Source organism: Penicillium angulare (genome assembly GCF_028827245.1).
Source record: "Penicillium angulare strain IBT 27051 chromosome Unknown utg000001l_segment0_segment0, whole genome shotgun sequence".
NCBI classification, from domain to species: Eukaryota; Fungi; Ascomycota; class Eurotiomycetes; order Eurotiales; family Aspergillaceae; genus Penicillium; species Penicillium angulare.
Window position 1 is genome coordinate 1,962,990 of NW_026623160.1, and position 17,406 is coordinate 1,980,395.

Consider the following 17,406-nt stretch of genomic DNA (forward strand, 5'->3'; position numbering starts at 1 on the left):
GATCGACCGCTATTCCTGATTGGGACTAAATGTCAGCATTTAATATTGAGGGCCCTTCCAAATTCTAAAAAGATACACCAAAAGTCTCTCTTTATTTCATTCTAGTTGAGAAGACGAAATGTTAGCAACGTAAGGATATGAGCTAGCTACTCGCATATCATTGGTTTTCGTGCTGATGACTTTTGCGGGCCGCGCGATGGGTCCTGAGCAGCCAATCGTGTTGTATCATCATAGTCACGTGCTTATCCAATACCCAAGTACACCCCCCGACGAAAGGATAATGAAAACAAATGTGTAGTATTCCGTAATTATAATACCGTAAGCCTACTATCCTATACCGAGCATTACCTTGGGTGGTTATTACCGTACCGTTAGCTGTTAAATAATTCCGCGCGCTAATGCCTTGGCAGTGGGGCCTGAGACAACAAAAGCAGGCGTCAGGGTAGAAGCTGTTTCCGCTATCGACTGTAAGAAAGCAGATTCTTTTCCGAGATATATACATATCTCGTCATCCGAGTCTCATACTTGGGGCACGAACCTTGAAAATATAAATACAATGAATTCCGAGTCAGACATTCACTCTCCAAGGCAAGTGACAACAGCCCCGCGCCTTCATAGCTCATTAATTGAGCACATGTTCTAATGGAGAATTCTCACCTGTCGAAAGCTCTAATTCACTCATCGAGTCGGCAAACCTACCGAAGACAGTCCGCACCATTGATTTTTTGGTCCTATCATCTTTCCCAAAAGATTTTCTCTGGAATAGAGTAATAAGCTACCGAAATTAATTATTCGGCGGTGTTGAAAAGCAGCAGAGCCAAGAAGATGAGAGGGTTGGGTAATTTTCTATTTCTTCTCAGGGAACACCCGTTGTTCTGTATTTGCTGGACATGGTTTGCTTTCAGGTTCTAATTGGAGACTTGATTCACCCGAAAATTGTTTCACGAAATATATATGTAATTTAGTCAGGAAAACGTCTTTTTTCATTCCATTTGTTGTTTCTCGTAAAAGAACAGTTTCTTTTGTACGTGAATGCAGTCATATTGAACAGTGCCTGGGAAGGCTTTTTAAACTACCTAGAAATCGAACAATATCCCCATCTCCGTTCGTTTGTTAGTATGTGTTTTGATCATTGCTTCATTGACGCTGAGCCCCTGAGTGTGCCACATCAATAGCTCGGCGTTGTAACCTTCTGCCGGACTGCAATTCTTGACTAAAACCTTTCAAGGGATAAACACCTCGGAGCAGCTGTTAATTTCAAACTTGCTTGGATACATACCCTGTTTCTGTATTTACACGGCCAAGAATCTGCGTATTCAGAATTAGAAATGAGGCCTACATCCTCTACTTCTGCTTCTTACGGCCATTCGAAACCAGCACATTACCACATTCAAGACATATCTATTCAATTCTGTACTTATATTTTCAATCACGACAAATGAGCGACCTAGACGAAATCGTCCGGGTTATAAGTCAGCAACAAGGGGAATATGCATACTATCGCACTTGATACAGCCTCTTCAAGCAGCTGCAGGATGACGTGGCTGAATTCATAGAGCAACTCAATCGCTTCCAAAAAGCCGAATCAAGCGGTCTACTTGAAGTCTCTAGTGGCATATATCGGGTAACGGAGGAATTCCGGTCATTGACCCAAGCCATATCCGCTCGAGAACAGAACGCCCGCGCTGCCTTATCTGAATTAGTCGGATTACGTTACCCCGAGAATTATCGTGTCAACTCCGATAGGACGCGCAATGCAAGATAGGAGATATTTTTGCCAGTTCGGCAGTAAGCCAATTGTGGCCTGAAATTCGTGGATTATACTTGTCATAGCTGCAGAGTCTGCCATTTCAGGCAGTACAGCAAACGGCATAGCCTAACTTTATTAAATTAGACAGCCAGTTGTGTCATGCTTGTTAGCAAATTCAAGTCAGTGTCCAATCACCTGCTGAGCCTGACTCTGGCAGAGTTGGTTCCTGGGTTAGAGGTTAGAGGGCCTTTTCCCATCTATTTTCATTTTGCACTCTTCCAAAATTGTTCAAGGCGATTGGACTTTACTCCTCCTGGGAGCTCAGGCCGTTCTAGAATTCTGCTAAGCATTCCTGGGACCGGATGAGGTGAAGAGCGTATGAGTAGGTCCTGGGAGCGTATGAGTAGGTCCTGGGAGCGTATGAGTAGGTCCTGGGAGCGTTGTTACTCCTTGTCAGCGATCGACATGAGGTGGACCCACATAGTTTATCTGGGTTCCCTGCATGCGAGGAAGCTATCTTTCATTTGCTCCCTCGTGCTACGTCTTGTATCTATAGACGACTATACCTTTATTAATATTAATCATTCATTTGGAAGACTCAGGGACCGGGGGTGAGCAGGAAAAAATGTATTTGATTTACCTGGCGATCTAATGGCTGGCAAGCAGAGCTCATTCGGATCACCGGCTGCAGATGTGTATCCATTCGTGTAGTCTTTCCCGCTTGGGTATCGGAGATGGAAAATATTGACAGGGAGCTTTAGTCCGAATATGATATTATTGGAGCTTTGCGGTTTGAGATTGAAACTTGCTCCGTCACTATCTGATCCTCAAGTATATAAAGGGTGCTCTTTCCCGAATTGGCTCCAGGCTCTAGTATTATCTTTTGCTCCTATTCTAGACCTTTTTTAACTACCCTTGCCTGAAAGTTGGTGGCTCATGATGGCAAGTCCTTCCGATACGATCATTATTACCGACGACGAGGAACTACCAAGAACAGAGCCAGGTGGCTCACGAGCCCCTCGGAGGGCCCCACGCTGTGATTACACTTACTCGGACTATGAAAAATTGTTCAATGAATCAATTGATGCGACCAGTACGAATCCGCCACGCAAGCGTAGAAGAACCACAATTGATGGAACTTCTTCTATCGTGGTATCTGCTTTCCGTGAGACCTTTGTCTTTCTTTTCTAACGGCAAAGCAGGACAACGCTTTCAAGAAACTTAAACGTACAGTTGGCCATGAGATTGAGTTGTTACAAATGGAAGTCGGAATGCTTGGAAGTGAGCTTCGGGTGGAAAAAGAGAAGCGACAGAAGTTACAAGAGGAACTTTCTCAGCAGAGAAAACGAGCGCTAGAGTGCATGATCTGTTACACGCAGCCAGATCGATGGGTGACTCTTCTTTGTGGACATTTGGTTTGCGAGTCATGTGTAAAAGTTGTTGAGCCAACAAACAAATGCCCTCTGTGCAGAGCATCCTGTACGGGATATGTCAAGTGCTACCCATTTGCCGGGTAAAGCCTTTTTGTCCGCGATTTAACCTGACCGCACTTCCTTGTGGACTTGAAGCCGTTTCGGCTTCTGCTGGTCATTTCTTTCTTACTATATGTACTAAGATTGCAACTCATTTATTCCATAGACCTTCTTTCAAAGACCAAAATGAAAGAGATCAGCGACCTTGAAGATGAGGCTGTGGCAATCGGAGCGAGGGCTACTTGCGACGCGCCGGGTCGCAAATGGGTTGGGCAGTTCTTCCTTACCGGAAGATCCAGCTAGTCAGGACGAACACCTCTCCGACGCATCGCATGGATCATCAGATGAAATCGGGACTGCTGACGATGAATACGAAAGCGATAACGACGACTCAGGAGCCATCTTGTCGAAATATTTCAATCCATCCAAACATGCCGGTATGGCAAAACGGAAAGTTACAGATATCCCGACCGTGGCTCCAAGAAAAAGCCGGCGGGCAACACACGATTCGCGTGATGTTGAGCTGGAACAATCCGACTCGGACTTGGTAGGCTCGGACGATGACTCTTGGTATTACTCTGATGATGGGAAGATCTCTCGGGCTTATTGGCAATTTGTGACAAAACATGGTGGTAACCATATGAAGACATTCTTGCCCGATGATGATAAATGCGATCGTTGTTTCCGGAATGGCAGAAGATGCGACTCCGCAGAAAATGGAATGCCTTGTTCAACCTGCAGGAAGGAAAGTCAGGGCTGCAGAACACAATCCAAAGAAACGAGAAAGTTGATCCTTCCTGGGAACCGTCACAAGCGTAAAGAGATCGGAAGAGTCCAACAGGAACAACCATGCAGAAGATGCTTCCAAACGAATCGCAACTGCTTCCTCATTAGCCCAGGTGACTCCAAATGTGAGGGGTGTCAAAAAACAGACATAAATTGTAACTGGGACCTAACCGGAGCGAGGAAGTCAACAGCCCGGCAGGACAGAAGAAGAATTGAGAAACAGGCAAGACATGAAAAGCTCGGATTTGTTCCAGTTCCTCGTGAACAAAAATGCTACCGGTGCGCAGCGAAAATAATGACATGCGACGGAAAGATTCCATGTAATAAATGCGATAGCTTTCCCCAGCGTCTTTCATGCCGCCCGCAGGGTGTAGAAAATCTGCCACCTTGCGATCAGTGTAGACAAGGGCAGCGAAGCGGGAAGAAGTGTGATCGCGGACGACCCTGCAAAGCATGTATCCACGGGAAAACAACATGCAGCTATGAAGCTCAAGATGGTTTGCTAACAAGGATCTATCACGTTCCTGACGCACCGCTTCCAACTGGCTTCTCGGTGGGGTCCCTTGGGGAAGGAGATTCGTCTGATGAGGAGTGCGTACGATGCCAGAGGATGAAATTAAGTTGTGACGGAGAACATCCCTGTTATCGATGTGTCAAGGGACATAGTAAACACATTGTTAATTGTCACTATCGTAGATCTGATGGGACATACGAATCGTGGGCTATACGACCATTCGAGGCGAAAGGTCTCGACGAGCCAAAGCTTCGGGAAAATTACCAGAGCTATACCGGTCGGCGAAAGCCTACAGTTCCCAACGAATCTAAATCGCTCGATACGTTGAAACCCAAGATCGCAGAAGATGACACTAAAACCGTGCCATCAAAGGATAGCCACAGGAACTTCAACTTTGGTCTCGCTGCGTACAACAAATGTACGTTTTCAGTCCCGCGACTGAAGGACCACGGGGCGGCTGATGGAAAATACAACAAAGCCAAGATCGAAGAGCTAAAATCTCATGAAGACAAAGGTACATGGAAGGTGGTACCATTTACAAAAGAGATCAAGCCGATTACTTCCCGTTGGGTCACGACCGACAAGTATGGACCAGATGGTGAAGTTACCAGACACAAGGCTCGCTTAGTAGCAAGAGGCTTTCAACAGGAAGAAGGGATCGATTATGACGAAACTTTTGCGTCCGTTGTTAAGTCTACTTCAACCCGTATCTTGCTTGCCTTGGCGGCAATTTTCCGCTGGCATATCCACCAGGGTGATGTCAAGACGGCGTTCCTGAACAGTGAATTAGACAAACCAGTTCACATGAACCCCCCCAAAGATGTAAAGATTCCCCAGGGATGCTGTTTACTACTTATGAAGGCACTTTATGGAACAGTCACCTCGAGCGTGGTATCAGAAGCTCAGAGATACACTTCTGAGTTGGGGCTGGCGAATGTCCGCCTATGATCCATGTGTCTTCATCAATGACCAAAACGGACTTATCCTCGAAGTTCACGTTGACGACATCAACGTGATGGGCAAAGACTTGCAAGCAATTCTTCAGTTTAAGACTGAATTTGCGAAAGAATTTCCGATATCTGATGAGGGGGAGTGTTCCTGGTACTTAGGAATGCACATAGAACAAAGTCCTGGGGAAATTCGTATCCATCAAAAACGGTATATCGACCAAATTGTCAGCAAATACGGCTTCAACGATGCAGCCCCTGTCATGGCACCCCTTGATACAAAGTGCAAGCTAGCGAAACAGGATGACAATCCCTCCAACACCAAGTTCCGCAAAGAATATCAATCAGAGGTTGGATCACTTAATTTCGCGAGCAATCAAACAAGACCGGATATTGCATTTGCTACAGGCTATGTTGCTCGATACGCATCCAATCCAAACCGAGCTCATATGGATGCTGTTGATCGCATTTTTACATACCTGAAGGGTGACACAAAAAAGGGAATCACCTACTCAGACAAAGTTGGCCTCCAGCTCAAAGGTTTTGTCGACAGCGACTTTGCCGGGTGTGAGGATTCACGCAAGTCGACGGCTGGGTGGGTATTCACGCTTGCTGGAGGGCCTATATCTTGGTCATCCCAAAGACAGAAAACAGTTGCGACATCAACCATGGATGCAGAGTATATTGCTTGTGCCGAGGCTGCGAAAGAAGCTGTGTGGATCCGCAATTTTATCAATGATCTTCGTATCCCCGGGGTCCATATCGAGACCGTTCCGCTATATATCGACAACAATTCTGCATTGAAGCTCACCAGAAATCCTGAATTCCATAATAGGTCAAAGCACATCGACGTCAAACATCACTTCATTCGTGAGAAGGTGGACGAGGGAATCATCAATACCCAGCGTGTCAATACGAAGGACAACTTGGCAGACGTGTTCACTAAAGCTTTACCTGCATCTGTACATAAGGACCTATCTGAACGACTGAATCTTCTGCCTGGGAGAGGTTTCGATTCTAAAATTTCCATGACAAAGGGAGAAGGCAGTGTTAGAACAGCGTCTGAGATCCTTGACGTGGTGCCTCGGTCCCTTCGGGCCCTTGACACAGGGGGAGAGTTGGATCCCAGACTACGTGATGTATAGTACAGTAGTGGCAGCCTATTAGGCTGCCACCATTACTCTAGGCAGAAGGCAGCTACTGTGACTACAAATAGCTGCACCTACTATCATAACTAGAAATGCATCATCACACTTGTATCTCAATCCAGTGTCTCAACTTTGCGAGGGGTCAGTGTAAATGAAATCTACTACTACTACTACCCTGTACATGTGAGCACTTGTTCGTGTGAATTGAACAGAATCTTCTCCTAAACTGGCTAAGATGATAGAACAAATGGTCTCGAACACATATACATCCAGCTGCACGTCTATGAGAACCTTGATGAAAGGCCTAAAAAGCACCTATAGCGAGAAGCATATTGCAACACTAATCAACTTTTAAACTCATTATTTTGAGTCAATTTGAGATAACAGTATCAATAAGAAATATTGTGAATTCCTTTTCCTCTGCTGACTGTAGTCTGTAAAAGATCATTAAACAAGATACCTGTCGGTGTCGAGTTGGGAAGGATGCTAGTGGCTGAGATAGATACAAGGCTGAGGTAGATATCCCGTCCTTGGTTTCCATATGAACTGCTCTGGGGTGGGATTCATCAATCGTAATTAACGGCAAAGCCAATAATACTACAAAGAAGCCTTGGACAATCCCTTATTCCTAGTGTTCTGCACAAAATTGAGTATCAACCCTACATGATGACTCAATGCAATAATTTCCCCATCAGGATCTCGAACAAGGACCTCGAGATCGAACTTTCCATCTTTGATTTGCTTCGACAACACTCGAACAGCCAACCACTCTATTCCATCATCCGGAAGAGTCGTCTTCATCTCCATATTCATCACCACGGTTGGAAACCACATTTCATCCCGCTGATGATCTTTTCCTCGGACCTCCTTCATATCGGAATCACCTGACCGGTCAGGGGGCGCATTCAGAAGCTCACGCAGTACCGGGGCTGCCAAGAACTTGTGCATGTTGTGCGGGAATGAATCTACCACGTATGCTAGTGTGCTTTGTGTGATGCGTTCACCGCTAGCCAGCCGAATTCACATATCCAGCACTCCGGGGCTCAATGGTTCTTTACGAGGAACATAAAACTGCCAGCGGGCTAGCGATGGCATCATAGTCGCGTATGCCTTCGGAAGTTTTGACTTTTCCCAAACTTCGTCGGCGCCATTGGTCTTCAGAGCCTCGAAATCAGATACGGATGAGAGCTCAGCAGCTGGCGTTACTTCATAGCCTGTAGGCATTGAGATGCCAGAGAATGAGCGTAGATTTGTATGAGTGGTGTAAGCAAGCACCCGCCGTCGTGAAACGAAATGGTCGATCCATGGCGCTTGAGAGAGGAGTCCACCCTGCCAGAGAGTTAGTTGGAGGGTGGAGATTTGCTGACCAAGCTTGACATCCTCGATTGTGAGAATGGCTGGCCCAGTTGACGCTCGGTTTGGAAACTCGAAATGTGCAGTCAGGGTATCGGGCTGGTCACGTAGGCGAAGATGAATCTTCGCTGCTGCGAGCATACATGCAGACGTGTAACCGCCATTGGGGACTAGATTGGTCAAGGTCAGACCAGTTGCTTATTTATGTGTCTGTCGCACCGACATGGCTACTAATGCGAAAAGAGATGACACTAAGGGACAAAATGGAAGTGTTCAAGTACCTGCACCAACACAAAAGGCTTCACTGAGGTTGACTTGGTATGCGTGAGAGCTCAGCTGCTCAACCTTTGCGGCTTCAGAGAAACAAGCGGGAATTCTAACGGCTTTGTCTGGTTTCATGGCGGGATTTGGCCGGACCGGGTGATTCAGGATATGAGGCCAACTTTTTCAAATGGCGAGAAAGGAGAGCTCAGTCAAGGTTGCGATACTGATTCCATGTGGGATTGGTGTCGATTCTGAACAGGCTTGGAAAGCAACGAACTTGAACTATTTATTATCCGAGGTGGTCTTAGCATGGACCGGAATTTTCCCCCTGTGACGTGGTACTCTGCATGTCTTTGTTTACCGTTCTCTTCAGAGTTTAAACAGTCTGTTACGGGGCAAGAGGAAAGGGGAATTGATCGACTAATGCTTCTGTCATTAGGGGGCGTGTCTGGCTAACTACAATCTGTACTACATAGTGACCTGGGATATACATTTATGCTTGTGACAGCGGGGTGCAACTGTACATTCATATTTTCAGAATAGCAGTCATTCCCTTTAGGTTTGCAAAAGATTTGGACGACCCAATGCAGTCCAAATTGCCCACGAAAAGATGAGAAGTTTCCACAACGACTACTGACGTGCTTTCAGCGAAGAAACTGAAGAAGTGCACGATCATTGTGGAGATGATTTTCTTCGTGATATGAGGATGGTGCAGATCAGGAACGGGGCCGCACCATCGGAATGAACAGTTGAGATACCTAGAGGAAGCATCAAGTCATTGAAAACCATCTTGATTTTCATTTCTTTTATACAGTATACCCTCACTTGTTTCTCTGATAGAATGATAATTGATCTACGAATTACAACAATTTTTGATACCCCCACTGTCCAACGAACGAATACTTGACCGCTGTTTTATATTTTCTTCGAACTTCGATGCCATGTGTATCCACTCTTTCAGCCGTAGTTTTGCGAGATTTGGACTATGAATACTCTGAGGATATTGATGGCAAGCTAACAAATAGCGTGATATTCGATCAATAATTGCAGCAACAGGAGCTCAGTCTTTCAGTCAACATAGAACTTGTGGAAATATACTGCACGGATCTTTTCTCTCTTTGTGATATGGTGGCTACTAGGGTACCATATTGTGCCAACATTGTTCTTTGATGTCAAGGGGTTTGTCCAGACGTGATTTTGTTGATAAAGACAGAGGATATACCTGTGAGGCAATCACCACCCCGCTGACTCTGAAACGACCACAGTGAGCGTTAGTTCAACGTTTAATGAGGCAAGCAACTCGCAGACCATAAGATAATATAGATATGGAGACTACGTTTAAAAGAAAAACAAGGACTCCATGATTCATTCAACAGTTACTTAGAAGTGTCTTTGGCCGATATGAAATTGAATCTCAACAGCCCCATTTTTAAACAGCGTAATTCTTGGCACCTATCGAAAAGCAGCTTGTCGTAATTAACCCCCCATCGCTTTCCGATCTGGAAGCCAATTCAAAATGAAAGACGCAGGAATCTTGGAAATAAACAGTTCAACGTGCATGAGAATGTGAGAATTCATCAACTTCTCTTTTGGCAAGAAAACGCCAGAAGTGAAGAAGCGCTTCTCCGGAATTTGTGTTTGTGTTTGACATCCGAACGTTCAAGCCACCATTCACACCGAATACACATTCTAGTTGGATTGCGCCCAATTTGGACGTTATGTGAGGAGTTTTTGTTGAGATCTGTTAGCTAAGTAGGCAAACGTCTCCTGACGCAAGATTGGTGAAGGAAATCCAAGGGTTGGGAGACCGCTATCATACAATGAAGGAACGCAGGTTTGACTTGTTCTCCATCTCGATATTCTCTCTATCACAATCAAAGGATCTTCAACTCTGGCAGGCCTGATACAGTAAACAGACCAAAAATTCGGCATCATCTGCCACGGAAAGGATTTTTATCACGAAAAGGTAGAGAATCGTCGTCCTTCATTTGAGTCGGCTTTTGTTGAGTTAGCCTTGGTTCGTTTGCTTGCGGTCCAGGTTCTTCTAGAACATGCATTTTGCGGTCGGTACTGTAATATTTTTTTGTGAAGCATGCAACTAAAGAGCAAATGTGCGTCGATCACAGTACCCTTCATTTTCCCCAAGCTCTGACCTGACATTATTCTTAATACCTCACTGCCATCGGCAACTATAGGGCGGATATTGCATGCGATTACCGGACGATATAGATAACCCCTATTGGAATACCTCAGTCGATTTTAATATTTCAGAAAATACAGACATATTCAAAATTGGCTTCCATGATCTACACCAATAATTCTATTCCAGTACCCTGCGTAGGGACATATCATCCAATACATAGTAGCAGATCCGAACCCATATCATCACTCAATAAAAGATAGTCAACTCCATTATTGGCCTAGGCCAAGGGTCTGAGATATGTAGTCTTTATATATAAAACGTGGAAGCCAATTTCGAATCTGCTTGTACTGACAATGGCATATACCCTCTTAGAGATGCTGTTCCCTCTGAGCGAAACGGAAATTGATTCCAGTAATGGCGAAGGAAATGGCCAAATATGAGCAGAGAAGCTTTTTCCCATACCTCTTATGTTTTCGACGGGCTTCAAACTACTGGTGCTACATGTACAGGTGTTATTGTTTTTGAAAGAATATAAAGCTCTAGCCCAAATGCCCTGTGGTGTTGAGAGCTTATAGAATATCTACATTTTGTCCGCCTAGTCCGTTGCCTCATTTTGTTTCCATCATTCATTTACATTATTCTTTTGCATTGCTTTCTTCACAACTTTAATCTATTGAAACTTTATACAACATATAGGCATTTTCGAAATCTCAAAATATTTTGAAACAGCAAATTTGAGGGTCCATCTAGTGAACATGGCATGGACCTTACCTAAGACCTCAACAAAGGATAGAATGAGAGGCAAGCCTTTATGAAGATGGACAGCAGTTTCCGGACGAGCCAAAATTCTAGGCCAACCCATGAAGTTGCCTTTCAATGGTATTTAATGCTATTGCATCCAGCCTAGGTTGGCACCATCGGTCAGTTCGATCATCAGAGCTGCCTTTACAATGGCCTCTCCAACGGAAGCCTCGAATCATCCTACTGGCAAAGGAGTTGACAAAACAACCATTGAGAAACACGATGGGAATGAACATATCGGCACAGACAATTCCAAAAAGGCAGAGACAGATAATGAGAAAAGAATGCCTCGAAACCTCGATAATTGGTTGAAAAGTAGTAACAAGCGGCCTTCGACGTCGTCGGGGCGCGATCAACCAAGCCAAATAAATACTGAAGCTCAAGACTCTGAGTCTGACGAGGTTGACAAATTTTCCCAGACAGCCGCAGCGACGGGATCTTTCAGTACCCCTACAGAGAATTCAGGCTCAGCCGACTTAGACATCGAGCGTCCAGAACAACTGGATCAGGGAGGGAGACCTTTGGAGACTGATAAAAGTCAAATGAGAGACCAATCCACTAGTAAGAAACCAAAACAAAGTGGAACGGGGTCTTCATTGAATAAACCTGAAGGAGCCTTTCCTGAAGTCTACTGTAAATTCAGCTCATGGCCAGGCTGCTGTCGAATAGTCTTTGGCTATGGAGAGCCTGGGAAAGCAAAGTACGAGATTGGAGATCCAAAAGAATATACACAAATGGATCTGGATAGCTTGCCACTGATATCTGGAAAGAAGGAATCCATCTTGGACATTCGGATCAATGGTGCCCGTTTATACGGGCGTCGCAACATTGGAAAAGTAACCAATGTAGCTTCTCTTACACCCAATCCGGATCGAGAACGGAAGCCACGGGTCACGAAGACCGGCAAAATCATACAAGTCTCCCCCCCTATGCTTATCAAGATAAAATGGGTTGACATACAGGAAATTCATCGTGCGGCGCTCCTGAGCGACCAAGATTGGAATATTCGGAGTAACATAACGAAACGGCTCAAACAGAAAGACCACGCTTGGCTTGATGAGCAGATTATTGATGCTGCCAAGGCACAAGACAAATCTTACGAGGAATGGGCCGCGGAAAAGAGGATCGATAGTGAAAAAAGACCACCGACTTACTTTCCGGGGAAGGGTGGCTCTGCCAGCCGATCGCGGGCAGCAAAACAACCCACCACAGCTCAGGGCGCCCATGCTGCGACGAATCAAAACGACCGGGTCCAATCAAATGATGGACAGTCTCTGAACACGAAAAAGCGAAAAGCGGATTCCGGGATCGAGCGTCTGGGCCAAGACCGCCGAATGAAATTCCAACACATTCCGAACCCGCCCAGCAAGCTCATCGACTACAATGCATACCTTTTGACTTGCATGATGGATCAGAAGCTTACGCACGAGAAGCTCAACGATGATCCGGAGGGGTATAAAGCCGCAATGGATAAGATCGAGATCGACTGGGAGGAATACAAAAAATTGATGCTTGATAGTGGCTACAAGATATGCCCGGGAGGCGATCGAAACACTCAAGCGTAGGCCTCCAAGACTGCGCAGTGAAGCAATTGAAAGCTTGCGATGTTTCTTTTGTTCTTGTGTGTTAACAGTTCAACACTGTCCCTGCTTTCGTCATTTGAATTCAAAGTTGAATAGAATATATAGTAAATTCCCATCTAGGCTTCTTCTCCAGTTCCAATTTTTTCGCAAATGGCTGTTTGCAAATGCGTGCGCTCCCATGCAATTTTTATGAGAAACTTGGTTGATGGCTATCCACATTATACAAAAACCGGTCGAGGAGGGCTGCAATCCCTACGGTTCCCAGTAAAGAACCATATGTCTTGTGCTTCACTGTCAAAAGAGAATAATCTGTAGAGAATCCACAGAATTTCCAGACCCATTTGTCAAACCGGCACATCATTCCCAACTTCAACTCATGACAATGCAGGACTCTGAAATTTAAACTCCAAAGCTATTTGAATAATGCTACGTCAGCCTTTATGTAGAAATTCCAAGAGCCAATTCCACGGAAGATTCTGTACGTCATAGCCAGATATTATCGCGTCGGTGGTGGATTTGCTCCACCAAAATTGGTTCCACGTAGCTTTGTTGACTTGCAGCGTCCAGGCTCTCCAGATCGATGCTCTGTGCTTGCTGTGTGCGATGCGGTAGCCAGGTTTCTTGTCTCTCTATCCCCCATTCCCTTGTACTCTCTCTCGAAGTAGAGGGAATTCGAAAATCTGACAATTCTTGGCTCTCCGCACGACAGGCGGATGACTTGACAGACGATCGTACCCTATAGCCCTGCGCTGGAGCGCCATTGGCATCTCGTATTATGAGGCCACTATATTGCACCCAGGAAAGAAAAGCTGCAGCTGTGGCCAACACGCGGCCACTATACCCAGGCATTGGATCGCCAGTTCGAAGATGGTGATGTCGCACGTGTCGTATGCGGGATCAGGTGTCTGCGTGGCTTTCTTGAGGAAAGAAAGCTCGCATATCGATACAGTCATCACACTATGGAAGCCAACACATGAGTCCCTTGGAAAGCAAAAATGTAAATTTGCGAAACATACAGGAGACGTGGTAGGAAAATACTTGCCACGATAAGGCGATATTTGATGATCTGCAGTGTCAGGACCAGTGGAATTATTTGCGAAATCAAGAGTGCCTCGGTCGCAACATTTGATATCACCACAAAATACCGCCAGGCAAGCTGGTTGTGCGTTAGCCGCAAGGCCTTGCAGTTATTTGAGCTCACGCGCATGAAGAAAAAGAATGTGAGTAGTTACCAAGTTAAAACACTGGCCGCGCCACAGATCCCAAGGCGGGAACTTGCATTGAAAAGCACTACGTAAAAGTACAGTCAAAGCCCAGACATATAGAGCCATTTCGATGCATCGGGACAACCGTTTGCCCTTAGCCCCTAGCGTGAACTGCCGGATGAAGATGACAAAAGACATCTTGGAAAGAAAAAGGCTTGCCGTATAGAGAAGGAATGCAGCATACAAGCTCTAAATGTATCTTGTCAGCGGGCCGTGTGAGGAGTGGAGAATAAACACTGTCACCATTTTTTCTTCTTACTTTCATGACTCGGACTGCCTCAAGACTGGATATCTCTCCTGAATGGCTGCCATAGCCTGATCCCACCGCCAAAGATACAACAATGGTCTGGCCGGCTGCGAGCGACTGTTGCAATCTTGTCAGCCAAGAGCGGTCGGACTTGATCAAGACAAGCCAGAAATACCAGTGAAGTTACAATGAGAAAGTCATCGATATCAAGGCCATGAATTAGTCGATATTTGGTGCCCAGTCGGGTGCACACGCTTAGAATCATCACAACCAAAAGACACCAGGCAGTCACATTGATTGCAGGATCCTTGGTATCACCTTTGAATCGAGTGCCCATGGCTGCGTAGAAAGGGAAAACGAAAGAAGTGTAGGAAAGAGGTCTCTTCGTGGCCCTGAAACAGCTTTGAATCGCCTTTTGTACTCTTATGTGAATGTACCTTACGATTAATGAAACCTGCCAAATGCCAGCTTGGTTTCTAATGTACAGTTCTGATAATTTGCGCTGCGATATGATGTGCCAATAAGCATTACCAAAGCTCCCTATCGGTCCCAAGGTGCAATGTGGGCACGACTAAGGTTTCGCACGACCAGAATGTTCCTAAATCTAGACACCACGTTCCTAGGAGCTATCAAGTCTATGATAGACTGATACTAGAGCCAATGGCCAGATGGGTCATCCTTGTTTTGCATGCTGGACCCTTGACACGAAGCGTCATCAGTCGGGAGTGGCGGACCCACCTTGACCAACTTGGGCCGTGGTTCTACTGATAAGAAGAGATATTCATGGAGTATTCCATGGAGTATTCCATAGATCGAAGGTTTCTCGTGGAACCTTCATTCATCATCCCTTGTGGGCATTTCAGATCCTAAGGGTTTACATCCACTTCTTCAGGCATTGTTTCTTTCCATGGTTGAAGCATGTGTTCTGGGCTCAACATTAAGTTCTGGCTTACTACACAGCAAGATTACCCTCGGTCTCCCCGGCAGTCAGCCCCACTTCCCACGATGGATCTAGGTGGGTACCCACGAAACGATCACAAAAAGCATCATTGGTTGGACCAGGTGATAGTGCAAGTTATCCATACAAAGTCTAGAAATGAAGAATGTTGATCCCAAGCAAGGCACCTTGAACGCGCCACGCCCAATCAGATTGCTGGACAGCGATGAGTGGCATGCCGCTTCTTCTCTCCTCTTTTATCAGTATTTATTCCCTCAACCTCTGAAGTCTCCAAGCCGGAAAAGTCAGACAGCCTTCTCATTCTTTTCCAACTCTTCTTCGAGCTCTACTTCGGCGTCTCTCTTCGGATAATTCGCTTTTTTGACTGTCTTCTAAAGCCAACGACATGGATTCGGGCGAGCAAAAGAATCTTGTCCCTGCCATCAGAAGGGGCAGCTCAGCAATAGCCCATACCCCGACAGAGCGAGACGATGTCCATCTCCAACGAATGGGCAAGAACCCGGTCCTCAAGGTATGCCTGGCATGGGCAACGCGAGTTTTGCGAGTCCATGCAGCTGACGATTCAAGCGAAATTTTGGCATGCTGTCCATCTTCGGATTCAGTTGTACGATCCTTGGGACGTGGGAAGGATTGCTCGGGTGAGAATTCTCCGTTCCGGAGTGTCTGGATGAAATACTGACGGCATGCACAGCACCTTCATTAGGCCCCTGGAGAAGTACGCCCCTCACCCAGGTATCAATTTTTGCCATGCTAATGCACTAAAGTGGTGGCTCTGGTGGCGCGGTATATGCATATATCTTTGCCTGGATCGGCACCGCATCCATTTTTGTCGTCCTGTCAGAACTATCGTCGATGTATGTTTTCTAAGCATGGTAACAGTCGCAGCACCTAACTGTCAGCTAGGGCACCCACCGCGGGCGGACAGTATCACTGGGCAGCCATGTTGGCATCGACAAAATACCAGAAGTTTTTGAGTTACATTACAGGTAGGTTTCAGGACTCGCTTCGCCAAGGCCGACTCCTGCGCTAAAACTTGGCCTGGCAGGTTGGTGGACTGTGCTTGGCTGGCAGACCGCCCTCGCCTCCTTAGCCTTTCTAACCGGAACAACGATTCAAGGTGCGGCAACCTTGGGCAATCAGCAGTATGATGCGCAGCCTTGGCAAGGCACTCTGCTCGTCTGGGCGGCTCTTGTCTTTGCCTTGCTCGCTAATCTGGCTGGTGGGAAGGTTTTGCCCCGGCTCGAATCTCTCACCTTGGTTGTGCACGTTCTTGGTTCGGTATCATGATCCCCTTGGCATACATGTCAGACCACAGATCCACGGATGAAGTGTTTCTTCATTTCTCCAACGGTGGAGGCTTTGCCACCCAAGGCTTAGCCTGGTTTGTGGGCATGAGTAGCTGCGCATTCGCACTCGCCGGGGGTGACGCCGCCGTCCATGTAGGTGCCGAGTCCTTCCTACGCCTTCGCCTTGGAGATGGGGGCACTGATCTTTGCAGATGTCAGAGGAAGTAGAGAATGCATCGCGCGTCGTGCCTCGCGTGATCCTGCTGAGCGTCCTGATCAACGGCTGTCTCGGCTTCGGCATGCTGATTACTCTTCTCTTCTGCGCATTTGATCCGAGAGACGTGATCAGTTCTCCCACCGGTTATCCCTTCATGGCGATCTTCTATGAGGCAACCAACTCCCGGTCGGGATCGTTGGCCATGTACTCCATCGTACTAATCAACTACGCTTGTTCTCTCATCGGCATGATGGCCGCAGCGTCTCGCCAGCTGTGGTCATTTGCCAGGGATAAATGTGTCCCCGGCTGGCATTTATGGGTGCAGGTAAGCTCTACATCTACTGCATCGGCTGTGATTGATTTCTAACCGTGGCGATGGATAGGTCTCGTCAGCCCGGCAACTACCCGTGCATGCGATTGTTCTGACCGTGTCTGTCAGTATGTCACTGGCACTCATCAATATCGGCTCCTCCGTCGCTCTGGACGATGTTCTATCTATGGCTGTGGCAGCGCCTATCTCTCCTATTTGGTCATCTTCATCCTCTTGTTTTGCCGCCACATTAAGGGCGATATCACGTTCACGGATGACGGCAAGTCAACTGCTGTCAATGTGTCCGGTGGAAAGCTTGTATGGGAGCCTCTGAGGATCTCACGTATCGTTGGATGAGGAAC

The 17,406-nt window shown here is 46.4% G+C and overlaps 6 protein-coding genes across 6 annotated transcripts; 4 read left to right on the plus strand and 2 right to left on the minus strand.

The window, feature by feature from the left end:
- Positions 1 to 2,689: 2,689 nt before the first annotated feature.
- N7478_000694 (uncharacterized protein) lies at positions 2,690 to 3,267 on the plus strand (the record flags this gene model as incomplete). The annotated part of the gene is made up of 2 exons (XM_056916909.1): positions 2,690 to 2,902; positions 2,953 to 3,267. 2 exons carry the CDS (start codon positions 2,690 to 2,692, stop codon positions 3,265 to 3,267), a joined length of 528 nt encoding a protein of 175 aa, XP_056784789.1.
- Positions 3,268 to 3,433: 166 nt separating this feature from the next.
- Positions 3,434 to 3,885, plus strand: N7478_000695 (transposon polyprotein reverse transcriptase; the record flags this gene model as incomplete). The annotated part of the gene is given in 2 exon segments (XM_056916910.1): positions 3,434 to 3,854; positions 3,869 to 3,885. 2 exon segments carry the CDS (start codon positions 3,434 to 3,436, stop codon positions 3,883 to 3,885), a joined length of 438 nt encoding a protein of 145 aa, XP_056784790.1.
- Positions 3,886 to 7,214: 3,329 nt separating this feature from the next.
- N7478_000696 (thioesterase family protein) lies at positions 7,215 to 8,369 on the minus strand (the record flags this gene model as incomplete). Its single annotated transcript, XM_056916911.1, has 3 exons — positions 7,215 to 7,623; positions 7,690 to 8,140; positions 8,252 to 8,369. The coding sequence occupies 3 exons, from the start codon at positions 8,367 to 8,369 to the stop codon at positions 7,215 to 7,217; spliced, it is 978 nt and encodes a 325-aa protein (XP_056784791.1).
- Positions 8,370 to 11,327: 2,958 nt separating this feature from the next.
- N7478_000697 (uncharacterized protein) lies at positions 11,328 to 12,743 on the plus strand (the record flags this gene model as incomplete). The annotated part of the gene is made up of 1 exon (XM_056916912.1): positions 11,328 to 12,743. One exon carries the CDS (start codon positions 11,328 to 11,330, stop codon positions 12,741 to 12,743), a length of 1,416 nt encoding a protein of 471 aa, XP_056784792.1.
- Positions 12,744 to 13,534: 791 nt separating this feature from the next.
- Positions 13,535 to 14,610, minus strand: N7478_000698 (uncharacterized protein; the record flags this gene model as incomplete). Its single annotated transcript, XM_056916913.1, has 5 exons — positions 13,535 to 13,718; positions 13,778 to 13,917; positions 14,066 to 14,215; positions 14,286 to 14,390; positions 14,449 to 14,610. 5 exons carry the CDS (start codon positions 14,608 to 14,610, stop codon positions 13,535 to 13,537), a joined length of 741 nt encoding a protein of 246 aa, XP_056784793.1.
- A 1,006-nt stretch (positions 14,611 to 15,616) lies between these two features.
- On the plus strand, positions 15,617 to 17,401 carry N7478_000699 (amino acid permease; the record flags this gene model as incomplete). The annotated part of the gene is made up of 10 exons (XM_056916914.1): positions 15,617 to 15,742; positions 15,799 to 15,869; positions 15,923 to 15,946; positions 15,996 to 16,085; positions 16,135 to 16,217; positions 16,277 to 16,504; positions 16,561 to 16,670; positions 16,730 to 17,059; positions 17,118 to 17,164; positions 17,245 to 17,401. 10 exons carry the CDS (start codon positions 15,617 to 15,619, stop codon positions 17,399 to 17,401), a joined length of 1,266 nt encoding a protein of 421 aa, XP_056784794.1.
- Positions 17,402 to 17,406: the final 5 nt, after the last annotated feature.